General features: G+C 35.5%; 1 protein-coding gene across 3 annotated transcripts in view; it reads left to right on the top strand.

Annotated features, from left to right (window-relative positions):
• Nucleotides 1-26,480, top strand: part of TLL1 (tolloid like 1) — a 126,130-nt gene that overhangs the window by 55,740 nt on the left and 43,910 nt on the right. The window contains exons 2-8 of one of the 3 annotated variants that reach the window (XM_021555681.3): nucleotides 1,327-1,437; nucleotides 5,333-5,413; nucleotides 7,523-7,675; nucleotides 9,661-9,778; nucleotides 16,886-17,064; nucleotides 18,892-18,997; nucleotides 21,844-21,968. In XM_021555681.3, the coding sequence (XP_021411356.3) occupies nucleotides 1,327-1,437; nucleotides 5,333-5,413; nucleotides 7,523-7,675; nucleotides 9,661-9,778; nucleotides 16,886-17,064; nucleotides 18,892-18,997; nucleotides 21,844-21,968 (873 nt within the window). Of the gene's footprint in view, nucleotides 1-1,326; nucleotides 1,438-5,332; nucleotides 5,414-7,522; nucleotides 7,676-9,660; nucleotides 9,779-15,368; nucleotides 15,443-16,885; nucleotides 17,065-18,891; nucleotides 18,998-21,843; nucleotides 21,969-26,480 lie in introns of those variants that run through there. The other 2 variants (XM_085578004.1, XM_085578005.1) reach the window with 2 other exon arrangements.

Here is a 26,480-nt window from a genome sequence, read left to right as displayed (position 1 = left end):
ATATTCTGAGAAATGGGTAACTTTTGCAGCAACATGAAACTACTGGGATGAGAATATTGTCTGATGAGTGGTCTTTAAAGTGTGGTATATAAAACAGACAGAAGAAGTATAGAATTAACAGAAATGTTTAGGATCATTTTGAATGAAGGAAGACTAGAGAGGTTGATTTGGTAACAGCTGGACTTTGGACTAGCGTTTATTTGGATGGAAGTGAAGAAAGTTTGCTGTAGAGCTGTGTAATAACCAAACAGTTACTGATGTCTCCCTCAATGGGGGAAAGAAAGAAAGGAGTTGGAGATGACTTCAAGATTCAATCCAGGGATTTTGTGACTCTGAGGGAACAGGAAAAGGAGGAATTTTTTATAAAGATTATAAACAACTGCTTTCAGCTCCTGTTAATTGGTACATGCTCTGTTGACTTCATTCCCAGCAGTTGAGAATATGACTGAGTTCAGCTTTAATGCTAAGTTTGAATTGGCAGGGAGATCTCAGGATAAAATCTCAGCAAAAATAGGTGGAGATGAAAGTTTCAAGTTATAGATCCCAAATTCCTGGAAGTGGGATTGTATCATGGTCCACTGAGTTGTAGAGGCAGCTTAGGGAAGATGAGCTACCTATGAAAAAGTGAAGAAGAAAAAACCTGAAAGAAAAGAGAGCAAAAGAAAAAGCAAAGAGAGAGGAAGAAATCCACCAAAAAGGCCAAAGGAAGGTTGGAGCTTTGAAAAGCAAAAATTTGAAAGCATCCTAATTGTGAGATTAACTATAAAAGGAAAGCATACAAATAAACTGAGAGGAAAATAAAGGGTTTTTCTTTTCTTAGTTTAACAGAAAACAGATTTAATTATCTGAGCAAAGCATAATTTAGTATACAAAGCAACTGAAACATAATAAAAACTACTTCAAATATTTACTATTTTAAGAAAGATGTTAGGAAACAAAAGTTCAATTTTCTCAGAAATGTATATGTTTTACTTCATGGTTCAAATATTCACATCTCAGGGTCTCTTATACTTTGTTGTATTTACATAGAGAAAACTATATGCTAAAAATTATTAATATAATTACTCTAGGTTTAAGTTACTGCATTTAGGTAATGTACAAAGAAACTGAATAGACTAAGATTCTTGAATAAGTTACTAGTCTTTTATTGGGTAGTTTTCTTATTTTGTCCATATAAAGATATAGATCAGTAAGGAAATATATGTGATGTAAATATGTCTTTTTCATATGCTTTCCCAAAGGTTGTGAACATGGCATTATATTCTTCAGATTGGCTTTATTGTCCAAATAATTCTTTAATTAAATTGAGCTCTTTTTTATTTAAAGCTGTCTTTTGGGGAGATATTGCCTTAGATGATGAAGACTTAAAAATCTTTCAAATTGACAGGACGATTGACCTTACGCAGCACTCCAACGAAAGACTTGGCCATAATACAGGTATGCTATTTCAACCTTGTTTTAGTTTATTTTTCCTGTTAGTTAATTCTGTGCATAAGGCAATCTGTGTTTTAAATGTGGAAAGTCAGTATAATGTCTTGGATAACATTAGTTTACACTTAGAAGAGTTATTAAACAAGAATTATAGATTCACATTAGGGAAAAGAGAAGCAAAATAATTTTATTCCAGCATTTCTGTTTAAAAATATCTTGTTGAATTGAGGAGCAGAAACTTGTAGGAAGATTAGAGTCTACTCTGCAGGTGGTCATGTGGGAAAGGAAATTGTACAAAGCTTTGATTTCATCACTGAAAGTTCCTGATAGCAGTACCCAAACACACTATGGAGAACATATGTGGTATCCTGGAGGCAAAATTGAAAGCCTGGCATTGCAGCACTTCCTTTTGATTTTTTTTTTTTTTTTTACTGTTTCATCCAGTTCTGTACTCAGACCTAGAGGGAATACTAGAATGTGCTTGTCATCCTTGCTAGAGATGCCTTGTCTAAAGAACCAACTTTTTATTTGACATTTTAATACACGTTTCTATGCTATTGTTACCATACAATGCATTAGCACCAGAAGCTGCAATCTGATTAACAGAGGCAGCTGGATATTCAGACAGATAGATAAAGAGATTTTTTTTTTAATGCGTAAATGTCTGTTTGCAAGAGAGAAAACATAATCCATGCCTAAATGGATGTCTGTCTAATGTCTAAAAATATTTATGCTTTCAGGCTGTGATTTGTAAATTGATAACTGAGAATTTGTAAACTTTCAGGTTATGATACCAAGAAAGCCAATTTACTGAGAAATAGTCTGGAAAAAATGCTATTAGAAGATGTAAGAATGTATTGTTCAAGTTTGTTTTTTCTTAAGCATGTTTTATGTGTGCCTGAATTGAGCTACCATAATTTATTCCTAATAGGTGGAAAAAAAAATTCAATCCAAAGAAACAATTTTGAATTTAAGCTTTCAATATTGATACATTCTGGGTAGATGCTGGGATTAGAGTATTTTCATGGCAACTTGAAAATTTATTTTATCTCTTTTTCCATCCACTAGTTTTCCAAAACAGGAAAACTTTTGATCACATCTAGTTCTGGATTAGAATTTAAAATGTTAATAGAACTAGTGGCCTCTGTGCTCTCCTCTCCTCCAAACAGTTTTAATTGCCTTTGGAGATATCTCAGACTAGTTTTGTTGAAAAAATTTAGAACAACATTGGTCATTTCCCATTAAAGTGGATCCAGTCAAGTGATTTCTTTGGCTTGCTGACTCCCACTTCTTTTTGCTTTTCTACTTTTTCTTTTTAGTTGCAAAGTTATTATTTCTCAATTTCCACACAAAAATATAAATTTCCAAGCATTTTTAAAATATTTCTTTTTTAATACTTAGTTTTTTCTTTTTTTAAGTGTTTTGTGATATATACATTACTTTTTCTTGTGGATGGTATCCTATTCAGAATATTGAATCATCCTGTTAAGTACTGCTAATGCATTTGCATCAGTTTTTTCTACTTATATTGCACAACAAGAGTCAATGCAATTGTAATGATCAGTGGGACTAAACTTTGGAGAACAAACTCTCCTAAGTTAATGTCTTCATAACTGCTCTCAATGAATCCTCAGCATTCTTGATCTTTCCAAAAAGAGCATTAGAGAAGTCAATTTTTCACTTCACATATGTAATTTATTTTTCTAAATGTACAACATTCTTGATGTGTAAACTAGGAATTGTGTGCTCATCTCCCCTGATTTCAAAAGAGCAAATTGCCCGCTAGGTCATTAGTATTAGGTAGCAACTACTTTTATTTAGGAATAAAAGCAATGCTAGATATATGCAATCTAGAAAACAAAATTTAGTCTTAGTTACAGGCACAATGGCAATGAATTGTAAGCTTGATTTAGGAGCACTTTCTGTTGCAGATTTTCACAGACTAAAAGTGACATCAGTTAGAAGGATTAAATACTTGATTGTAAACCGTCAAGATGAAGTGGCGGAGTCACAATTGTTATTGCAACACTAATTAAAATCTTGAGGCTGACAGGCTCTGATTCACTTGATGTGACTGATACTTTTTGTGAGGATTATCTGACTGGATTTGAAGGGTCAGATAAAATGTGAGCTTCTTGGAGTATGGCTGTGCCATTTTATTTTTCATTTTGTTACAACCAAAATGCATAATCACTGTAAACAGGAAAAAAAGGGTAAAGCTGATAACATTTATATGTATATTTTTAGAAGTCCAAACTGCCAAAAGTATCTTCGTTATCCTACCTGAATTATGAGAAGATGCAGCAAATAGGAATTAAAACTTTTGTAGTCTATATGGTCTGGCAAGATTGCATGTTAGTCATATAAGGCAGCTTACTTAAGTGAGAGATTGACGTTGGTTTTTCACTAAAGTAAAATACACAGACTGCAAAAAGAGGAGTGTTTTGGGGTTCCCCCCCCAAAAAAAAATATAGTATAATGCTTTCTTTAACCCTTTAGGGGTTTTCTGTTATTTTTGATGGTGCTTATAATGATTTTTTTAAAATACTTATTTGGAATGCTTCACTATAAGCCTTATTTTTTAAGATGAATGTCAACATGAGAGACAATTACATTAATGATGATCAATGTTATATTCTCTGCACTTTATCTTATAGTTATCCTGTAACTTGTTGGAAAGGAATGTGTTGATCTATTACCTCATCTATTTAAAATGTTTTTAAAAATTTGGAAAATTTTTCTCAAGGGAGCCAGGAACTGTGACAGCATAATGCAAATAATTAGGCATGCTCTTATTCACTGAGCAGCCACACACTCACTTGCCTTATATGGAATTTTCTCCTCTATAATATGAATTTAAGTTGTTGTTTAAAAAATATATTTTCTGCATAGATATTAAATTTTTTTATAGAAAGTTGTGAAAGGCCTTTTTAGTGGTGTTGGAGGTATCAATAATCTTTTTTTTTATATACTTTTACTTTTTCAGTTGTTAGTCATTAAGAAACTCTCTTGTCCTGTAACAAATAGTGACTTGTAAAATACAACTTCCTGCAAATGTGTAAAATCACCAAGCTTTCAGAAAAATTCTGAATTATTTAATTGACTCAGGTAGTGTAGTCAGTGTTATTGCTTCTGGTTTACTGGTGTTTGAAAAGCCACTAGTAGCCACAAAAGGTTTATGTGTGAATGGAGGATGTGGCAGTACCCAGATGCAGTAAGCCCAGAAATGTGTTTTATTTCTGTAAACAGCATGGTAAATTTTAAAATAAACTACTTCCTAGCTTAGATTTTCATTGACTGTTGTAATCACACACACATATATGTATATATATATACCTGCCAGGTCTTACTGCAATACACAACAGTATGTGATGTTTCAAAGCCTTAAAAGTGTATTGACATCTATTTGCATGCTAGCAAAGAAAAATATTTTGTGGCAAAACCAACCATATTAAATTTTGCTGGGCTGGTTGGTTTGTTTGTTTTCCGATGAAATTTTGGCTGTTTGCTTTTTCTCCTTCCCCTCCCTTGAAATGAGAAAATTATGGCATGTGTTCAGGAAATTTCTTTGAGAGTAACCCCTTTAGCTGTCAATCAATATGGCTCTGAGGATGTCAAGGTCACTAGGAAGAAAACAGCTCCAAATAATAATTAGATGATGTAATTGTCATGACTTGCCTGAATAGCAAAGACATGTTGGCTTGCATTCATGGAATATTAGAAAAACTTTCAGCTAATCATGTGTTTTTATTGCATTGTCAAGAATACTTGAAATGTTTTTATGGAAATTATTGAGGAATACGAAGCTTCCTTTAGGAGGCTTCTCTAGGCTAATCTAGCTGCTGTATGTGTAAAATTCTATGGTTTTAACTTTTGAAAATTCCTTTTTTTCTTTTTAAAGGTGGCTTTGGAGAGCATGGAATGTCAAAAAAACGCAGTGCCCTGTATCAGCTTATAGAGAGGATAAGAAGATTTGGCTCTGGTATTTTCACTGTTTAAATTAGCGAGTTGCCTGATGTGATTGTGTATCATGAGCATTAATGATGATAGTACTTTAACACTTTAAATCCTTTCTGTGTTACTATTGGCATAAACAAATTATCAAATTATTAGTGCAAGAATAGTAATGAAGAGATTAGCTCTTTATTCTTATTATTTCTTATAATTCCTCTTCCAGCATGAAATCTGAAAGCTAAAACACATAGTTTTAATTGTCTTATTAAAAATTGCTTAACTTTGTTTTACGACTGTGTTCACAGTCATGGGCTTAACTAATGTCAATGCAGTGTCTTTTTACTGCAAGTAGACTATGCTGGAAACCTGCTAATTTATTTTGTTTCCTGATTTTTTTCTGGATCCAGGTGGGGTGCTCTGATTCATACTGTGAAGCATTTGTGGTGCATTATGCTGAGCAAGCATATTTTTGTATTAATCATACTTTTGTCAGTATGAATATAGGTAAATTGAGCAGCATACAGAAGTGGAATCCCCCAAACTCTGGTGGAGTTTATAATATATATTTGATGCAAGAAGACATCACTTTAATTTTGTTTGAAGCTCCACTTCAAAAAGGAAAATATGTAAAACTCCATAATTGCACCACATTGTGTTAATCAGAGCATGGTAACTGCCTTTGCAGAGGTGCTTTGATATATAATCTTCAGTCTTTAAAGGACAAATAAAATTTTAGTGTTGCATAAATTCTTGTCATCTTTTGGGTGCAATTTGGAATAAATTTCTTGCTTAGACCTCTAAAGGGCATCAATAAAAAGGATTTGGAATGGTAAAACATCTAAATAAACATGAGATGTGGTTCAGTAATGACCCCATACTAAGTGTAAAAATAGTTTTTCAGTAGTCTGCCTGTACTGTAGACGCTTTGTGTGCAATTTGTTGTGTAATTCTCATGTACACACTCATCTAATTACAAAGATAAGTAATTTGCTTTACCTGTTTGTGTTTTTTTTTTTTTTTTCTTTAAACCCTGGAATTTTCTGTATAATTCCTGGTATAATTCAAGTTACATGTTGATTGTCACAAAGGCAGGCTTTTCTTCCCATGTATCAGAGCTTCCTCCCTGCCTTGTGCTGTAGCTTCTTACTTTTCTTCCTATTGCTGCTCTCTAAGCCTTGGGACTATGCCAACATTCCCTACCATGACTCTGCCTTGGAATCCTCCCCGATTCCGACATGGTCATTAACACTTCAGTGCAGCTGGTACCACAGGGGATTCTCACAGAGGGAAAATGTAATCTTCCACCAAGAATAAGACATAAGGCTTCCACTGCGCTGACTAGAATTTGTTAACCATCTTTTGAGGGATCCATTTTGATCAGCTGGCCAGATCTACAAACTAACTTATAAATTGTTGAGAAGCATCACCTGTTTTGGTGTCTAAGTCCTTACCTAACTGCCCTTTTCCTTTTCTGTTCTCACAGTAGGTTTCAGCTGATTTAGAAAGATTTGCCTGTAGTGGGATGAATGGTGGTAATACCCCTGAGAATGGTACACTTTTTTCTCTTGTAAAGAAATTCCAGCCACGAGTAAAACCTACCTGTGGGGTTCCAAATGTTAGTTTATGGAAAATGTATGATTTCTTACTGTCCAGTGCTTTAAAGATGGTACTTGCTTTTTCCAGATCATACAATAAAAATTAAAGGGATAGTGAATGCCTTGATTAGTTTGAGTCTGTCCAAAGTCTGACATTCATTGCTGGAAAAATCCTCATTTATTTAAAAAAACAGACCAAAACAAAAGCCAGGGAAAAAAAAAAGGCAAAAAACACCACCAAAACCACAGGGAGTGTGATTTCTTAAATATTTTTATTAAATGAGAAAATCTAGTTGCACTTACGCAATGCACATTCCAGTTGATAAACATATGTGCAAGATTGTTACTCTAGATATATTACAAAAATGAGCATTCAGTCTTCATGTCTTTCTCAGAAAACTATGTAATAATAGACTGTCACATAGCAGCCGTGTTCTACTTTGAAAGGGCATAAACAAGTTTGAGTTTGACCTGCTAGAAAATAATTGCTCTCTTTTTCCATGTATGTGTGGTCTTATTCAGTGTTTTAATTATCACTGCAGGTTTTGAGCAAAATAATACATCTAAAGGAAGAAGTTCTGTAAAATTCTCAGGGAAAAACGAGAAAAACCGATATCCCAGAGCTGCTACATCACGAACAGAAAGAATATGGCCAGGTGGTGTCATTCCATATGTAATAGGTGGAAATTTCACTGGTAAGCTTTGTGCTTTGTATGAAAAGAGGAAAGATAATTTTTTAAAATTGTCTTCCTTATTTTTTCTCTTTAATTTTTAAAAGTGAAGTCATGCTATGCAAGTCAATAGAAGGATTTCTGTTGGAACATGCCTGAAGTACATCTGTTTTGAAAATATTAGTCATACTTAATTGTTTTCAAAGGCAAGCTACATAATAAAAAATGTATAACAACATTTTAGAGAGGGAAAGCTCTATTTCTTACCCAATATTTATTGTTGCACATTTGTTTCCATGAGCCTAAGTAATGGACTGTCAAGGATTTTTTTTTTTTTTAATGCAGTATATTTAGCACAAGAATATCTTTGATTTAACTGGTGTGGCATGTATTCTTCTAACTGACTGAAATTTGTTTTGTCGTTCTTTAGTTTGGTTTTCAGATGGGTACACACAGACACTGTATATGACAAAAAGAATGACTGGCTATGCTGCATATAAAATTCTTAGCAGAAAACTGTAGAAAAAGTTAAAACATTTGTTATCCTTGAAAAATGTAAATAGATCAATATCAATGTGGATGTAAGAGATAATTTAAAGTAAAAATGGAACAAGGAAAGCAAAGAGATAAGGGAAAATATATGAAATAGAATCTTCTTTATTTTATATGATAATAAAGGGAAGAAAAAGAAACATGCAAATGCTCACACATTGTATATGGAGAAACCAGAGTCATTCTTTTCAAACTGACAGCTACAGTCAGGCTTTGAGTTTGGGTATTTACATAGTACTGTGCTAAATGTGTGACCTTTGCGTTAGGATTACTGCCTTCTGAAATAATCGTAGTGAACTAAATGGAAGCACCATATTGAAGATTTTGCCTTTTTCATAATGAAAGATAGATAAATTCTAAAGATTAGAAAAAAGGTCTTAAAGATAAAAGAAAAGGCAAGATGGGATGGAATAACCTTTATTTTTTTAGAATCTGATGTGATTTGAACTTGTTATTTTTACAAAGTTTCAGGTTTTGTTGTCTGTAAGTTTTAAAAAGGTTAATTTTTTGTTTAATTATCCTATGTTTTAACCTGTAAGATGAGTGTATTTCTGCTAGCATGTTCTTGCCAAATAATGCTCTTTGTGGATTTTCAGCTCAGAAGAAATACAGATATATTCTCACATGTTGCCTCTATGTCAGGAAGCCTTGTCTTTTGTCACAAATGAAATTACATTGCTCTGCTCTCTGAAGTTGTGTTTTGTGCTGAGAGTTGGCCTGGATAATTAATTCTGCATCTGGGGGATAATTCTGACCTTTTATGAATGTATTTCTCATTTTAAAATGAAATATCTAGGTGTGTTTTTACCAAATTCTGAATTTCCCACTTTTGGTGGATCATTTGTTTTCTGATAGATTTTGATGCAAAAAAGGGGAGATTGGTCCCTGTTCATGACATCCTTACTTTAATCAAATGTTTTTACAAGTATGCCTATTTGCATGGCTTAGATTAAACTGGTGTCCAAAATTGAAGGCTGTAGCATTTAAAAGTTTTTTTTTCTTTCTACTGGATAGATAGCTATGGTGTAAAGTTAGTAAATTTTGCTTGTTCTTTTTCTTTCTGTGGTTTTTTTTTTCTCCCCTTATGTGGTTCACTTGATAGTTTCATCTGGGAAATTGCTTAGTGAGGGCTATGCTGATGCAGGCACATAAGCATCACTGTGTTTCTCCTGCTGTCTTCCTCTGGTGTAACATAGCTGTGATCTTTATTGCAGGTTTTATCTTTACTGGGGTGTGTCAGGCAGCGTTAGCCCTATTGCAGGCACATGTGTTACGATGAACTGATGGCCTGAGTATCCCTTCAGCTGGAATCTTGCCATACCTGGGGCTGCTGGGACACACAGGGCTTCATGATTCAGTGCCTACTTCCAGAGCTGTATTCCTAGTGTATTGGCTGTAAGAAGGGAGGTGCAGATAGGAGACGCCGGCGCTTTCATCGGCTGCCATTGCTGTTGCAGGCACGCAGCGCGCCATGTTCAAGCAGGCCATGCGGCACTGGGAGAAGTACACCTGCGTCACCTTCATCGAGCGCAGCGACGAGGAGAGCTACATCGTCTTCACCTACAGACCCTGTGGGTAAGTGTGCACCTGTGGGAACGCACAGGCCCGCTCTCGGCCACGGCTCTCAGCTTTGCACCCGCAAGGGAATATATACGTCGCAGGAAAATCGATAATTACGGCGTTTAAATGATGCACGTGTTCTGCCTGGCTTTTAAGTTCATTGAAACAGGTATACGTGGTAACTTTCTCAAGTTGCACCTCTTTTCTCTATTTCTAGATAAAATTTTCTTAATGCATGCACATATAGATATAAGACTTTTATTTTTTGCTTTCTGCCATGCTTCCAGTATTCAATGATTGATTCAAATAAACAACAATATCTGGTGTTCTAAAGGTATTTCAGGTTTATCATTTGTTTGTTCTTAGCTTTCTCCGTGTCACCTATTTACTGCTGAATTAAATATGGGTATCTACTCCCCATCCCTTTTCCATCTAAACTTTGTTCTTTGTTGCAATTTTAACTCTCTTATTGCTAGACTATCCTTGCCCAGATTTGTTTAATCACCAAATTTATGGCCATTTTGCAAATTCCTTTTTCTGGGTCGCTGATGTGTTAAAGTGAACAGAACAGGTTTTATTACTTGGGAGTGCAGCTTTCCATTAATTACCATGTTCCATCTTCAGATATTACTGCTCACAAATGCCTCCGTCAGCCATATTTTCTATTTATTCCACTCAGAATTCTTAATTTTATATAGTGCTCAGTGAACTTCCTGAGTGCACCATGTTAATTTCCCAAGAAGAGAGCATACTGCCTGTGGAAATTCTGTGCTTCTGAAACTCACCTCCTGATCACTGAGCCCTTTGCTTATCTACTTTTGAATCATAATAGAATAGGGTAGTGAAAAAATGTTTTGGGACCTCCTTGTGTTTTAGGAATGATCCTGAATGTATTTAATTTATAGCCTCTAAAATTACATGTCGAATTATTTGTCTGAAGCACCCATTGTATGTTTCTTAAGGTATCAGACAGCATAATAAAACCTACTCCAAGGCTACTTTTGAAAGTATAAAAAAAGCATTGCCTTTGCCCCTGAAAGTCTCTGAGCCTCAGATCCTTGCAGCAGGAGAGCTTATTCTGTGCTTTCCTGACATGTTCTTGTGCCACTGGAGGTTTCTGTAGACCCCCCTTAGAAATAGTGCCAAATGAAATGGACTTTTGTTCTGAGCCAGCATGGGTATTATTTTAGTTAATGACACCCCTGAGATAGGATTCACCCATTAAGTAGGATTCAGGGATGCTGACACACAGCTGGAAGAAAAATGGAAAGCAGAGAATAATCATGATGGTTCCCTTAGACTCACAGAGGCAGAAAGCAATTTAAACATGAGAGTGTGAAAGGTGTAAGTGTTGTCAGGCACTTTAGAAAGAGATTTATGGAGTGTCTGCCAAATGTAAATTCTACAACTTCAAAATACCCAAAGCCAAATGACAAAAAAAAAATCTCTCCAGCCAAAGAACTGTTCTTTAGGCTGCTTGATGTTTCATGAGATCAAATCACTTCAGGGGGAGGCTGGATTGTGACCAGCTTTAACCAGAAGGTTGGAATATACTCAGTATCCACCCCGAAGTCTATATTACTCTTTGTCACTAATGATATTTAATTGAAGGGTACTTTGCAAAATCCAAATATTTTTAACTTGCTACCAAGGCTGTAACAAGTTAAAAATAAAACCAAAGAAGGGTGTAGCTATGAAAAGTCCATCATTGATGAAATAAAGCCAGGCCAAAGAGAAGGGGCAGCTCAATGATTTTTTTGGGGGCTCACAAGTCTTTGCAGGAAGACCCAGCTGAATAGGGACATACATTCTCTGGGTGAGCAGGAACTGTGCACTACCCATCAGCATCCAGTGCTGACGCAGGATTTTCCACGGAAAGAGCCCAGACTGAAGTGACACCAAACCAACTGCAAACACTTTGTGCTGCATGGCCAGTCGCATTGAAACTGATCTTCAGTTCTTTCCCATGGCACCCTGCTGTGTTGGTTTGTTAGCACATTGTGTCAGTATTGTTTGTACTACCATGGCAGCTAACATTCACAGATGGTGGAGACTTTATTGTGCTTAGCACTGTTGAAATTAAAAGCTAAATGATAAACCCTGCCCTAAAGAGCACACAGTCAAAACATAACACATTAAATTAAACAAAGTGGATAGTCATGTATGTGGAAATTCAGGTGGCAGTATCTATGGAGGTCTCATATGACAACATTAGCACACTAGCCAGTGAAGTGTTACTGAGCCTTTGTAAACAATAAGGGTATTTTGGAGTGTAATGCATCATATCTTGAAACAGTTCATGGGAAGATCATCCCAGAAGGGCAGTGATTAAAAAAGCATATTTGAAATATAGCAGCTGGTTATAAGAGATATATGACTTTCTTAAAGTTGAGAGGTTCCATATCAGCAAGGAATGAGAGATAAGTTTTGATTGTCATAGACCCATAGGGACTGAAATGGATCTCAGAAAGATGTCAAATGTATTCTTAAGACAGAAACAGTTATTCCTATATCATCGCTGATGTAGGCTTATCTAACTTGGTTCTAAAAATCTGCAGAAATAAATATTTCACAGCCTTCTAGGAATTGCATTTCTTCGGCATCCTTAATATAAGAATTGTAGGAAGTTTGGGCAGCATTTTTTGTCATAGATAAACCAGGTATTTCTTATTGCAGTTAAAGAACATTAACTTTTTTACCCTATGGTCATAGAAAAGAAATCCCTTTTAGTTTTTGAAGAAGCCTAGTGTGTAGTTTGATACTATTTTGAAATCTCCTCTCGACTCTGTATTCTTGTGGGCTAGAAAACACCTAAATCCATTTAACCTTTCCTGGTAAATAGTGTTTTCTAGGCCTTTAATCAGACTGCTCTTTGAAATTCTTTTCAGCTAGTCCACATAGTTCTTGAAATTGATAGCCCCAAAACTAGGGCATATTTGCCCACAATGAGTCATCACTTCTGCTAGGCCAGTGCAAGAGCTCATTCATATAATCTGTAGCCTCCTCATCCTCTTGGGTACCTCAGCACAGTGCCTCTCTCTTTGTCAACAGCTGCCATGTTCAGCGCATGGTTAGTTGGGATGTTATTCCAAAAAAGAGCCAGAGCTCTTTCCACAACACAGACACCCCATCATTGGTTCCAGTCTTTGCCAGGTTATGTATTTCAAGATGTCAAGTAATTCTGTATTTCCCTTTCTGGATCTCTTGTATAATGTAGGAGATTATACAATAAGTTGGCTTGTCTTCACAGCATTTAGCAGTGTTTTCTATGACTGCAAGCTTAAAAAGTGTCTTCTCTGTCTAACTTCATGTAATATTCCAACCAGTGTTATATCCCCCTTGATATCAACTTCTCTAGTTTGCTTACAGAGAGTTTGGAAAAATGTCATAACATTTTCAGATGCATACCTTCTTCCCATGAGAATAATTTAATCTGCTGAACTTGTAAACTATAATTATTTCTCATCATGTCTGGTTTATTTAACCTGAGTTTGATAACAGTTAACTATTAAAATATGGTTTAATAATATAGCTGAATCACTAATTCACTACTTTGAAATTTTCTAATTAGTGATAGCCATTTGTATCCATAAGCTGCAGATGTGAAAATAAGAATATAGTATTAAGATACTAGTGTTTGTGATTCTACTATCAAGCAGTGTACACTGGCATTGATATAAATTACAGCAAGTATTTATGCATCTAGTTGAATAAGGCAAATAAAATTCTAATGGGTAACAGATTCAAAACACTCTTTGCTCACTGCTGCTTTTCTATCCTTGTGTTTCTTCCTATCAAATTGGAAGGGCCCAAAGATTCAGTCAGGATACTTCTCTGTATGCAAAGCCAAAAAAGGGTCAGCATGTTGGGATAGCATCTAGTCACTATGTGTTAATAAATATTATTGAGTACAAGATCAAGGTTCTTTCTAGGTTCTTTCTACACAGTAGAACAAAAAAGAAAGGAACAATTATTCATATTGTTCTGGTAGCTCAGCATGCCTTTGACCCTAATTTGTTCTCCATTAAGAAGACTTAAACAATTTTTATGATAAAATTTAGATGACTTGTTGCAATCTCTGTTGTATCCTCTTGTCTAAGTATTTGACAGATCCATTTGAGATACAGGAAAAAAAATTCTCTTTCATATGCTTCTCCAAACATTGTAGAGTGAACAGATGAATACTTTTAACCTCTTTGAACTTGCCAGTGTATTTAAAAGGCATTGCAGGCAAGTTCTTCAAGTTGGTGAAACAGATAAATTCATTTTTTTGGTACACCTTTTAGCGTACTTCAGCTAAAGAACATATTATAAAAGGTTCTCAATCACTCTTATAAAACAAGAAGAAAACAGAGTGTGCTAAATAATCTGTGGTGTGGGGGAGGGCTGACTCATGCTTTCAGGAGTTGAATAACCCTGGCAGCTGGCACAGCTTCCCTGCTGGCTGTGGTGTGGCTCCTGTGTGCAGGAGGGGTCTGATCCTCATCAAGGCATGGGTTGCCACAGTCTAGAGCACGGTGTGCTAACACAAATGGTGAGGGGTGGTTTATTTAAATATTGGGATAGGCAGCTGTGAGCTGAGGAATGCTGGTTGTAGTATTGGGGTGGACATCTCCACTGATCAGATAAAGATGCAGAAGGCACTTCTGCCATCACAACAAGTTCTCTTAGGCCAGTGAATTAGAACATTTAGTAACCACAATTGTATCTTGATCCCTGACAAAAATCAGTCATAGCCAGTATCTCCTTTGTATAAATGGAGTTATATCTGTGATTGAAAGAGGTGTTTTGACCAAGAAAAACACTCTGCTTCATGAGTGAGGTTCTGTTTGAAAATTTTGTGAACCTCTTTTTCTTGCTTTGTGTAACATAAAGGTGATCATACACGATTTTAGTATGCTCATGAAATTCACTCACACCTTCATGCAGTCAGTGCCCTGGCAAGCTGATGTTCTGGTCTATTATTTTTATATTGTCACATTTTCATGTGTGCACCTTTTTTAAAAAAGGACAACATTGACCCTACCTGATTCACTCTTCCTTTGTATCAAGAGTATTTTTGACAGTAGTTGTGAAATAATATTACTTAAAAGAATGAGCTTATTGTTCCATTCATTTCACTTTCTCTATGTCAGTTGTTTCTCATTGCTCACTATCACTGATCAGCTAGACTGATTAAGTGGAATTAGAGATTCATAAATAGTTACTGTCTCCAAATGTTGTCTGGTTCAATAAAGATTAAAGAGATGATCTTTAAAACCTGCCAGTTGATTCCATTTAAGGGGTGTGACAAATGCTCATACAGCACAAAGATCTTGGTTTTTTGTCAAACACACCTTGGGTCAAACCCATAATATTACAAATTAATGTACTTCATAGATTTTTTAATTTTAGTTGTCCTTATTCTTTGTCTCAGTGCAATTGTTGAAGCAAATTGTTGTAGCTTAATTGGATGTATCTGGTGTGCTTGACAAGACATTCAACCTAACAAATCCTAATGACCTTCTGTAAGTGTGAGCTGCTGCTGTTATTTTAAGACTTGGTGTTAATTCTATTTTCCTTGGCATGTAAAGAAAGACTAAATAAATGTCTTTATATTTTCTAGGGAGTACTTGAAATCTGTCAAGTAACCAGTGTAAGGGAACTCTCACCCTCTGGCTGCTTACTGTTTAGGAGCAGGTTAGCATTAAAAAAATAATTCCCAATATGTTGGGGTTTACATGTACAGTGTTAGGCAACCTAGAGGAATATTATATAAAATATTGCAATTAATTTTTTATTCTGAAAAAAAACCTTCTTTAAGATCTGTCAGATGGGGTGCTCTCAGTCATTAAACACATTTGAGAATGCTCAAACTTTCTTTTTCATTACTATAAGAGTAAAATGTCAGATTTTGTCAGACACCCAAAAATCTATCTGATTTATGAAATACCACTAAAAGCTTTCAGAGGTGATCTAAAACAGTCTTAAAAAGCTAGACCCTCATTTGCTCCAAAAGAGTAAGAAAGACAGGAAGAGAAGCTGTAGTTATAATCTTGTTTTATTATTTTGCCCTTGTTATCAATAGTTCAATAAAACCAAAGCAGGAGATGTCACATTTATAATAATTTATTTTTCAGTTTTTCCTTTATATCTGTTCATCTCCAAAGTATCACTGTGAAAAAAACTGTATTCAATATATAGAGAAATTTTTGTTCGCCAAACATGTCTTTTCTAGCTGAAGCATGTAATGTATATGAAGTCAATAAAATAGACATGTTAAAACTATTGAAAATATATTAAATAATCTATGACTTTAGGTCTCAATATATTGATTTGTTTTAAGCCATAAATAATAATTAATATTCTTTAGTTCTGCATTGCAATTTTTCTCTGTAGAGTTTCAACACAGTGGCAAACATGAAGGCTCTGCAGAGGTATTTAAACAAAAGGATTCTTTCTGCTTTTTCACAGTTATATGCTCTTACCCTAACTTTATTCTCATCAATCCCTTGCTCTGCCATCATGTGTTGTATTAAGATCATAAAGGTTTTTAACTGCAAATTAAATTCCAGGACTTAAACAAGCGTGTTTAAATGTGTTGAGTCTTCAAGATGATTTTGCAGGACTATAGGTAAATGAAAAACTAAGTAGGTTAAAATTGTTTGCATGGTTGGGTTTGAAGGGTTGTGGTGAATGATTGGGCCACAGGCTGTGACTGAAAGGGCAGTATCATGGGCTTATCCTGCAACCTCTCATTTTTAACATTTTTATCAATGATCCACAAAGAGATGATGGTGCATGCTGCCATCAGAGCATTGCTTATTTTTATTCTTTTGCTGAAAACATGTTCCTGTGTCATTCTATAGAATGACTGAATAGACTGTCATGACAGTGAGAGTTCTGTTGATCAAAGTTAATGTCATTTAAGACCTTGAATAACATCAAAAAAGCCCCACTTGTGTGCATTTTTAATCAACTGCTCTTATAAAAGTTCTAGAGTTTGTGAAACATTCAAAATTAGATTGTTAATTTAACTGTTGAATCTTTAGATATGGTTTTCTCAAGTTTTAACTGAATTTGCTGTGAGGTTTGTAGACATATATATGAAAACTTTCACCTGTGTTTGTATTTCAATTACAGGTGCTGTTCTTATGTGGGTCGAAGGGGAAATGGTCCTCAAGCTATATCTATTGGCAAGAATTGTGATAAATTTGGCATAGTTGTCCATGAGTTGGGTCACGTGATAGGTTTCTGGCATGAACATACACGACCAGACCGTGATGACCATGTCACCATCATTAGAGAAAACATCCAACCTGGTGAGATTTTCTGATAAGTATTTTGGAAAGAAAAACTCCTGTTTATTTTTGATGCTTCCTTCATCTACTTAACTATATTGGAACTGAGTGCTGAATAGCTTAAATAGCTTTTATGCCTGCTATTCTTCTTACCTTGACTGATCTCAAATTGATTTACAAATAAAATACTGAAATGATAGTATAATATTTTCCAAAGGTCTGGTCAACTAGCAAGCCATTAAAATAGAGGGCTAGAATGAGCAAAAAAACAATCATGCTCAAAAACTGAAAGAAGCCATGGCTCTTAAGGCTCTATAAAAGTAATATTTCTGTGCTTGAGGAAGGGCATTTCTCTTGTAGGTTTTAGTGAATGATAAGTAGAAATATGTCTGCAGCTGCTCAAGAGGCTTTGACCTGGGAGGTAAGGTGAAGGACTTTAAATTTGTGGCAGACAGGCACAGGCCCTGCAGTTTACACTTTGTTCACCTCACTCTCAACAGAACATGCAGCTTTAGTCAGTGTCCTTGGTGTTGTTGCGATAAAGCATCTGGGGAACTTGAGAACTTTAAACTGTGACTGTCAGCTCTTTGCCACCCTAGCTGTTTGTGCCCTTGCTTGTGTTGAGTAGGCAAGATGGGAGGGGAGTAGGCGTGTTTCATTTGCAATGTCCATAAATGTGTGTGGTCTTTGCGACACATTTACTTTGACTTACAGGAGTTCTGTGCTCAAAAAAGGTGAAATCAGAAATTGTCCAATGATAGCTTGTAGTATTTGTCTGTTTTTTAGAAAATATTTTAAAACATTTGAGATATGATGAATCTTTGCCACTTCATTTAGGACTTGGAAGGAGACTGGCAGGTGGTACAAGCTCCCTTAAGTCTTTAAAGTCCTGAAAGGGCATGCATGTTTGGGCCTTCTTTCTTGTCTCACTGTATTATTGATTTGTGCAGATGCCATAAGAGCTCATCTCCTTTTCTTTTACTATGATGAGAAAATCAGCTGGAGTGACATCCTCAGCAGCCTGCTCTTCCTTTCAGTTGTCTCTCTGGTTTCTGACTGAAACTACTTATTGTGGTGTGGCATGAGCTTGAGGATCACTAAATGGGATCAGGAAGCCATGACCACTGACACATATGGTTTTTGTTATATTGTGCAGCATATGTTGGTTAAAATCTTGATGTCACTGCAGGGTTTTTTGCAGGACTCCAGTGGGAATATGAACTGGAGTAAGGGGTGCTTTGTATTGCTAATGTACTGATTAGGTCAAAGAACTTAGGATATGGAATTATGAACTAAGTATAATTCCTTTTCTCCTGTTCTGGTCTTGTTAATTTGTAACAGCTGGATCTTGAAAATATGACTTTGTAGTGTCTGCATTACATGAAGCCTCACAGAGAAAGCTTTCAGACTTTGCTAAAGCCAAGTCTCCAGTATCCAGTAGTTTAGTGCTAGATTTAGTATCTAGTTAGACTCTTCAGTCTAATGCATGAGGAGATTCTTCTGGAGTCTTTGCTGTCAAAATTATTTCTTTTAGGAATTAAGAATCAAACCAGAAATTTGTATGGACTGTACATGAAGTACATCATGATGTGTGGGGCCTTTATGTTTTAGTTGCATGAGACTAGTCTTTCTAAATCCAAATATACATATTTGATGTGTGTTTCAGAAGATGTCTGCCCTATCAATTAAGAGGGCATAATAAAGTCACACACTTTCTCCCAAATTGCAAAGATTTATGAATGTCAGTGAGCAATTAGGTTAGGACATTTGTTGGTTTTCTTTTTGTATTTGGCTTTTGTCTTTACAGAAAAAGGTATTAAAGAATCTATAATTATCAATCATTTGTAGGTCAGGAATATAACTTTTTGAAGATGGAGCCTGGAGAGGTGAACTCCCTGGGGGAACCATATGACTTTGACAGCATTATGCACTATGCCAGGAACACCTTCTCAAGGTTGGAGTCTCAGGTTATACCTTTTGACTTTTAATTCTCTTCCGGTCTGTGAATGCTAAGAACTATGCTTTTTGAAGTATTTTAAATCCCTTAAAATGTCCCTTGCGACATAATATTCCTACAGCAGTCAAAGCACAGCTTGTTTATTTTAAGTCAAAATAATTTAATTATATTTGAAAATACATTTCTTTTCTGTTCAGTTTCAAAGCAACCTTTTGATCTTCCCTCAGTTCTTTAGATTTTCAGACAAGATAAACTGGAAACATCATTTTATATGATACTTTCTTTTTGTGTCCACAAAAATTTGAATTTTGAAAAATCAAATGAGTGAAATGGCTAGGAATGTTATGTGTAATGTGATCTGTTCTCTAAAAGAAAACTAAATCTCCTTTGCATAGGTTGCATAACTATGGATTGTGCAGGTAGAACACAGGTTATTTGGACATCTACAACACAAGCCACAGCCTTTGATAAGGACTGCAGTCAAGCATTTATAACAGAGGTTGCAGCCTCCTCTCTTTATTTGTACAGATGGTTAGTGTGATCAAAACCTTATAGTAAAGACTTCTGGTTTTGCTCTGTCCTGTTGCAGGCTGATGCTCTCTCAGCTCCTTAGTAACTCAGTGGGGCTCTTCGAAAGGATGCGGAGTTGTGGGGAGCTGTGCAATGAGCTGGCCCCATAGGTCAGCCCTACCCTGGAGAAGTGAAGGAGGCATTCATCCAGTCTCCTATTACATTTCATCAGCTAATTATTCTCCACAAATATCAGAGCAATGTAAAATTAAAAGAAACCTCTCAAAAACACCCAACAAAAAGTTTTAGTTTAAAAAAATATATACTTGGATGTATACTTGGGTGGGTGGGGCTTTTTTGTGTGTGGGGGGGGAGGGTTTGGTTTGGTTTTATTTAAAATATTTTTCCAATTCATGCATTTTAAAGCAAAAATACTAGACAGTCCGACACTTTGAAATAAACTGAGGGCCACTAAAACCTCACCAGCCTTTGCAAATTTGTTTGGCTTGTTCTCTCAATATAAATTCTATTATTATATAAAAATCCAACCAAAGGCTCTATTACTCAGCATGCACATAATTCACCCCTGGAAAAGCATGGAAATGAGCCACATGAGGTAGCTATTAGTCACATTGCTTAATCCAATTACACATACCATTACCTTAAGGAAGAGATTATAAGAACCTGTATAAAATAGAGTGATTGAACAAGACAGGATCCCCGCGAGTCCTAGGGCAATGACAACCTTAAGGTAATTTGATTTGTTGGCCCTGATTTCACCACTTTCCAAGCTGGCAAAAACTGATAGTGCCATGAATAGGCATGCCCTGCCCAAAGGTACAAGGGCTTGTTACTTCATACTGTCTAAAAATAGCCAGCAAAGCCCTGAGGTTGAGTATTGATTTGCACTAATTCATCCTGCAAGCATGAGTGATGCCCAGTGAGGCATATTGCCAGCTGTTTGCTAGACTTTGCTCACCCAGATAAGTAGAAGGAATCACAAAACATCATGAAGTTCTTGTTGTACACAATGGTTTTGTTCATGCTGTATTAAAATTTACAGTATGTCGCTTTATTAAACTGCTGAGGCATTCAAGAAAGGATCGCTTTCAAAGTTTTTCACTGTATGAAAAGCATCAGTTTGTTGTGCTGAAATTCAGTGGAAAATAGAATTGTAACTTATAGATGCAATCACTTTCTAAAGAATACGATGCTTTTGTTCTAGAAAATGATTGATGCCATATGTAGTTTATTTCAATGTTTAGGGTGAAATCCTGAGATTATTCTGTCTTTACAAAATTTCTAGTGATGCCTCAAATATCTAACTGGATAAAGAGAGATATGTATCTGCAATGGTTCATTACTTATAATTTTAAAACCAATATGTGTTTATAAATTGTATTTCTAACTACAAGGATCCTTAACATTCATTAATTTTTGGATCTATGTTATGTCTGAAAATACTGGTTTTACTTTTCAATATAACTCCTACAGGTATACATGTGATTATAAAAAAATTAAATAAAAAGAGACTACAAATATATTCTTCTGTTAACTGCTATTTTATGGGATTTGAAGGCTTTTAAATTCTGCAATGTGGTAATAGAATGTAGTTTTGTATCTTATTTTATTAAAATTTATTTGAGAATACCAAAATGTTTTAGATCATATTTAAAATCTGGGAAATTTTGAATGTACTGCACATTTGGAACAAGTGTACTTCTTTATGATGTCTTGTCATTTAAGGTTAATGCCACTAAAATCACATATGGTAAGTTGATATATTTTATTGTGAGGCAAGTAAAGGCTGGCAAGTAAGCATTTCTGTTTTGAAAGTGTCAGCAGCTAGAGTGGAGTTAAATGTCTTGCAATACTTGACAGACTCATGATTGGCAAATGTGTTTGACTTTACCTGCTCTCACATGCAAGTCAGACTTTCTTATAAAAGCTAGAAACAGGAGCTTTGTGATTAAGAATTTTGTGCTTGAGAGTCACGTATTTTAATGAAATTTTATATTTTTTCCCCAATGTAGCAATAGCTTAATGGCAGTGTCTTTTCCCTGTGTGGTCTTAATAGCAGTTAGAAATCTCCTTCCTCTTTTTTAGCAGAAATATAAAAGCTGATATGTTAATTGATGTACTGAGAGAAGATTATTTTTTGGTAACTTTGCATAAAGTTTGCCAGCCTTAGGGGTTTTATGGCATGTTGTCTGTCATTTATGCCAAATGTAAAAACCAGATTTATAAAACAGGTAAATTCATGGAACTCAGTTTTATGAGAGAAACCTGATAGGGGTTTTTGGGGTCTATTTTTATTTTATTTTTTTTTTTAGGGGCATGTTTCTGGATACCATTCTCCCTTCCCGTGATGACAATGGTATACGACCTGCCATTGGCCAGCGTACCCGTCTAAGTAAAGGAGATATTGCACAGGCAAGAAAGCTGTATAGATGTCCAGGTATTGCACCACAAACAAACAAAAACCAAATACTAGCAACTGTTTGATTTGTTGTTCAAGAGAAATTATAAATTTGAGTCAGCTGCTCAGCATTTTCTTTCTGTGTTGGCAGCTGACATAGGCTGCTGATGAATCAAATCACAAAAACAATCTTATGGATAAGGTCACTGGAATGCAAAGCACCTAAGGACAGATGAACTGTATGAAACAACATGACATTTCAATCTGCTTTTCTTAGCTGTTCAACAACTCAAAAAAATACATTTAATGTCACTTCTGGTTTGCATACTGGCTGGAGTCCTTTATTTGAATTCAAGTTGAATGCAGAAGGAGCAAAATGAATTATTGCACTTGGCTGTGAACCCATTATATTTTTTTAAAATGTGTCAATGAAAGAAGTGAGGTAAACCAAATTGTAAACTCTTGTGGATAAGATGGTTAGATCTTTCCACAAAATTTCTATTGTTTTAACAGATAAATTTAAAATTTAAATATATTCTGCCTAACTCTGTCATTCTATAATTTGAATGCATATTAATTTCTTATCTCAAGGTAATGTGGTTGAGTTACTGTCTCAGAGACATCAGTGGCAGGCCTGAAGTAACCCAGAGTCAGCCCTATGGTTCGTGTTGTTCTCTAGTGCTCTTTCTTCACTAAGTGCTGCCAGAATGGTGGAAATCTCAAAGGAAAAGGTTTTAATCTCCTTGCTCAAGGTACTGCTGATATTGGTAACCACAGTTAACCTTTGGTGTCAACAAAGAATTTCAGAAGTGCCATCTCTCAGTCAGAATTTACCAGCAAGATCCTTGTGGGAGGCTGGACATCCCTGCTCTGTGCCATGTAGGCTTACAGCCATACTGCTCCTCATGGGAATGAATGACATCTCAGGAACTGTTTTAACTTAGATACATTGCCACTTTTTACCAGCTGGTCAACACAAAAGGACTAAAGAAAGTGATCAGTGTTAAAGTAATGAAGTTGCTTCAAACTTGTACCAGCAGCAATGAGATCTGCTGAAGATGTGGATTTGGTGTACACTGCACAGCTGAAATGCACTTTTCCTTTGTGCTGTGAGTGTGCTCAGTCATAGTCTTGTATATACCGAGGCCAAGCTCAGAGATTCTGGGCCTGCCAGAGCAGAAATCACTTAAACACCTTTTCTTTAACAACTGTTCCTTTGGGAACAATTTCTTTTCTTTCCTTTTGGTACAGAAATACTTTAAAAATGAGAGTCTTGGCAGCATTATTTCTAAAAAAATCATATAGAGCAACAACTTCATGAACATAAAGAATACATATATTTTGATAAAACACAGGTTTTGGGGGAAAAAAGTAGTATGTAAAACTGCTGGGCAGGTAGGTAGTATCTCATGATCATATTGACTTAAGAAAGACAAATGGAAAGAAATTATAAATTAGTCTGTTTAGTCTGTATATAATACTCTAATATGCACTTTCAAAACTGTAAAAGATGCAACATACATTTATAGCTAATGTTCAGTGTTGTTCAGAGAAAATATCCTTTTCATATATGTCATGAAAATGTACTAAGAATTATAATTTCTTTCAATGTCATGAAAGTCTTGTTGAAAGTTCTTTTCACAGTATTGTAAAACCACTGTGGTTGTTCAGTAGCAGTTTGCACTTAAAAAGTAAGATTTTTTTTTTTTGCAGTGCTAGTGAACATGGGTCACATGAATAATAAAAATGAATGGTGGTTGAAGGATTATGATCCTTTTCTGGCACCCGGCTTTGCAAACTTTGGGATAAAACATATGGCTTTCCAGCCTTACTTAGATGAGCTATGCCATAAAAGAAAGTGAGTTTTAAGAGAGAGAAAAAGGCAGAAGTTTTTTCTACAGCACACTATTTAAAATGCAGTTTTCTCAATTAACATTTTTAATAGAGGCTGCATAGCTGAATAATGCAACCCAGACTGAATCCAATAAAGAAAGCAAATCTCTGGAAGTTGAACAGTACTTCTAATAAATTTTCCAGCAAATACTGAAACTGAAAATTCATACAGGCATAAAGCTTTTAGTTTTATGTAAAGAATCAAGTGATCATTGTAGTACATAGCAATAAAATCCCTGATATGTGTTGGTTTTGGAGGTATGTTTGATTACCTGTTTCAGACAAAAGGTATTAATCATGATGCCTGCTTGGGATAAAACAGCAGTGAATATTTCAATCCTTAATAATCCTTAATACCTGCATTGTTTCATGTGTTCATTTGTGTTGCCTTAAATGCAATGCAATGAAAATGCAGAAAACAATTACTTAATCAGCCTTTTCCAGAGACCCACACATATTTGAAAAAGGATTTTATAGTATTGTGCATGTTTTGTTTGGAGTTCTAGTTATTTCTGCAAACAATTCCTGGCCCACATCTTTTTCTGGGGTCCAAGAACATGAAGTTGAGCTCAGGGTTGCTGGAAAATACAAGTGATCCTCACAGCAGGGAAGAAGCTGAGCCTTCCAGAGGGTTTTAGATAGTCAGGATATTCAGGGTCATTATTCAGGAAGGGGCTTACTGACCAAGAAACAGTTTTGAAACTGGTGAAGCCAAAGACTGAGATTTGACAACCTGCCTTTCAGCAGCAGGGTAAGTGCCAGATCTCTAAAATGTAGCAACAGTAATTTTGGTTTGTTTTTAACTTTTCCTTAGTATTTTTATAAAAGAAAAATGTAATTGCTGATAGGGATCTGTTACATTTTAAAACCAAATTATACTGTTATGTGATGGAATAATAAGGGGAAAGAAAACAATAAAGTTGAAATTCTTCCTCTGTGAATCTGATTTTGAATTTTTACTGTCTTGGTATTTGAGAATAAAACTTGAATTCAAGGTTGGATAATTAGTGGTTTTCAGACAGTCTAATTGAGTAATAAAATGTGTTTTCTTCTAGCTGGTAAAATTTCAACACAGGTCTGCCTCTATAGTTTTATATAGAAATTGTAGTTAATGTTTAAATAGCTTAATAGGAGCAGAAGGATAAGAAAGGAAAATGATGGAGAAAGATACTCATATGCCAGAAGACAGAACAAAAAAAATGGTGTATAGAGTGGGACTGCATAATGGATAGAAAAGGAGTCTCAGACTGGTGGGAGAAATCTTGTTTAGAGGAAGAGAATGTGGATGGACGAAGTTCAGCAAATTTACCAATTGCCTGGGTGTGTGATGGTGTGTGTAGAAAAGAGCAGATGAAGGCTGAAGCTGTTTCTCTTTTGTGCTGTTCTCCCTGTTCCTCAGGCTTAACTTGCTGCTATCCCTATTAGATTCAAAAAGAATGTTCACCTTCAAAAGTCAACCTTTGTTTTCTGCATAAGGAGAATTAAGGCTTTTAGATTGACTGTTTCCTTATAGCTATAAAGAGAAATCAAGTCAATAGTAAGACCCTTAGTTGCAGTAAACTGATTTTAGTTTTTGATTTAACAAGAACATGATCAGTAGTAGATATTTTTAGGGCTTTGTGGCAGCTTTATATGCCATATATGTTTAGTTGTACAAACTTGTGTCTTAGTGTTAAAGGGTGAACTCAAATTAGCCATAAATGATAGTATGCATTTGCTAGTGCTATGTACAAAGGAATGAGACTTGTGGGATCTGGGGAGTCCTGGGGGATCTGGGCTTCATCATTTGCAGATTTCACGGTAATCCTTGATGGGTCTTGACCGTGTGTATAGGCCAGCCCAGAGAGGTGTCACACACAGGCTGTGTAATTAAACACTGCAGACTACACTGGTGGGAATTGCTTTGTATAAGCACATAATCTACCTGCTGCCTACACCCTACGCCCTGCTAATCTTTACAAGGAGAAACAAAAATAGTTTCCCTCTCCTAACCACAAAGCCTTATTAGATGTCTAACCTTCTCAAGCTGAAAAGCAGAGGAGAGTGGCTTTTATGGCTAGAGTACGTGTGTGGGGAAAGCTAAAGTGGTGTTTCTGCAAGTGGTCTAGCTTAGTAAAATTGATATAAGGCATGATATTTGAAAAGAGGGGGGGGAAAGCATCACAGAAATCCTTGGCAAATATTAATGATTAACAAAGGAATAAAAATTTACAAATGCTTTTTAAAGCAGAGCCATATAAAATTGAGGTTGTAATTGATATCTTCTGACTTGAAATATATTAAAATAAGTATGTAATGAAATTTAAATAAGTGACCCTAACCACTCATTTTCCTTCCACATTTCTCTACCAAAGCGGATTTCATTACTAGTGGACCATTATACAGTAAAAAATTTGTCATGTTCGGTCTTATAAGACTAGTCATGACTACTGCAGTTACTACAGTCCAAATACAAATAAAACCTTTACGTTCGTTATATTAGTGATAGAATTTTAACTGTTTCCTATTGCCTAGAAATGTGCTTTTCAACAAGAAATTCCCAAATATCACCCTGTCTACTGCAGCTTTGGAAGCCAGACTAGAGCTCCGATCCCATAGAAAATTAATTCAACTATCGATTGGTAAAAGCTGTTCCTGTTATAGCTCCCTTGAGTAATA

The sequence above is a fragment of the Lonchura striata genome, chromosome 4 (genome assembly GCF_050655825.1).
Source record: "Lonchura striata isolate lonStrDom1 chromosome 4, ASM5065582v1, whole genome shotgun sequence".
Classification (NCBI taxonomy): Eukaryota; Metazoa; Chordata; class Aves; order Passeriformes; family Estrildidae; genus Lonchura; species Lonchura striata.
This window is presented reverse-complemented; position numbering and strand designations above follow the sequence as displayed.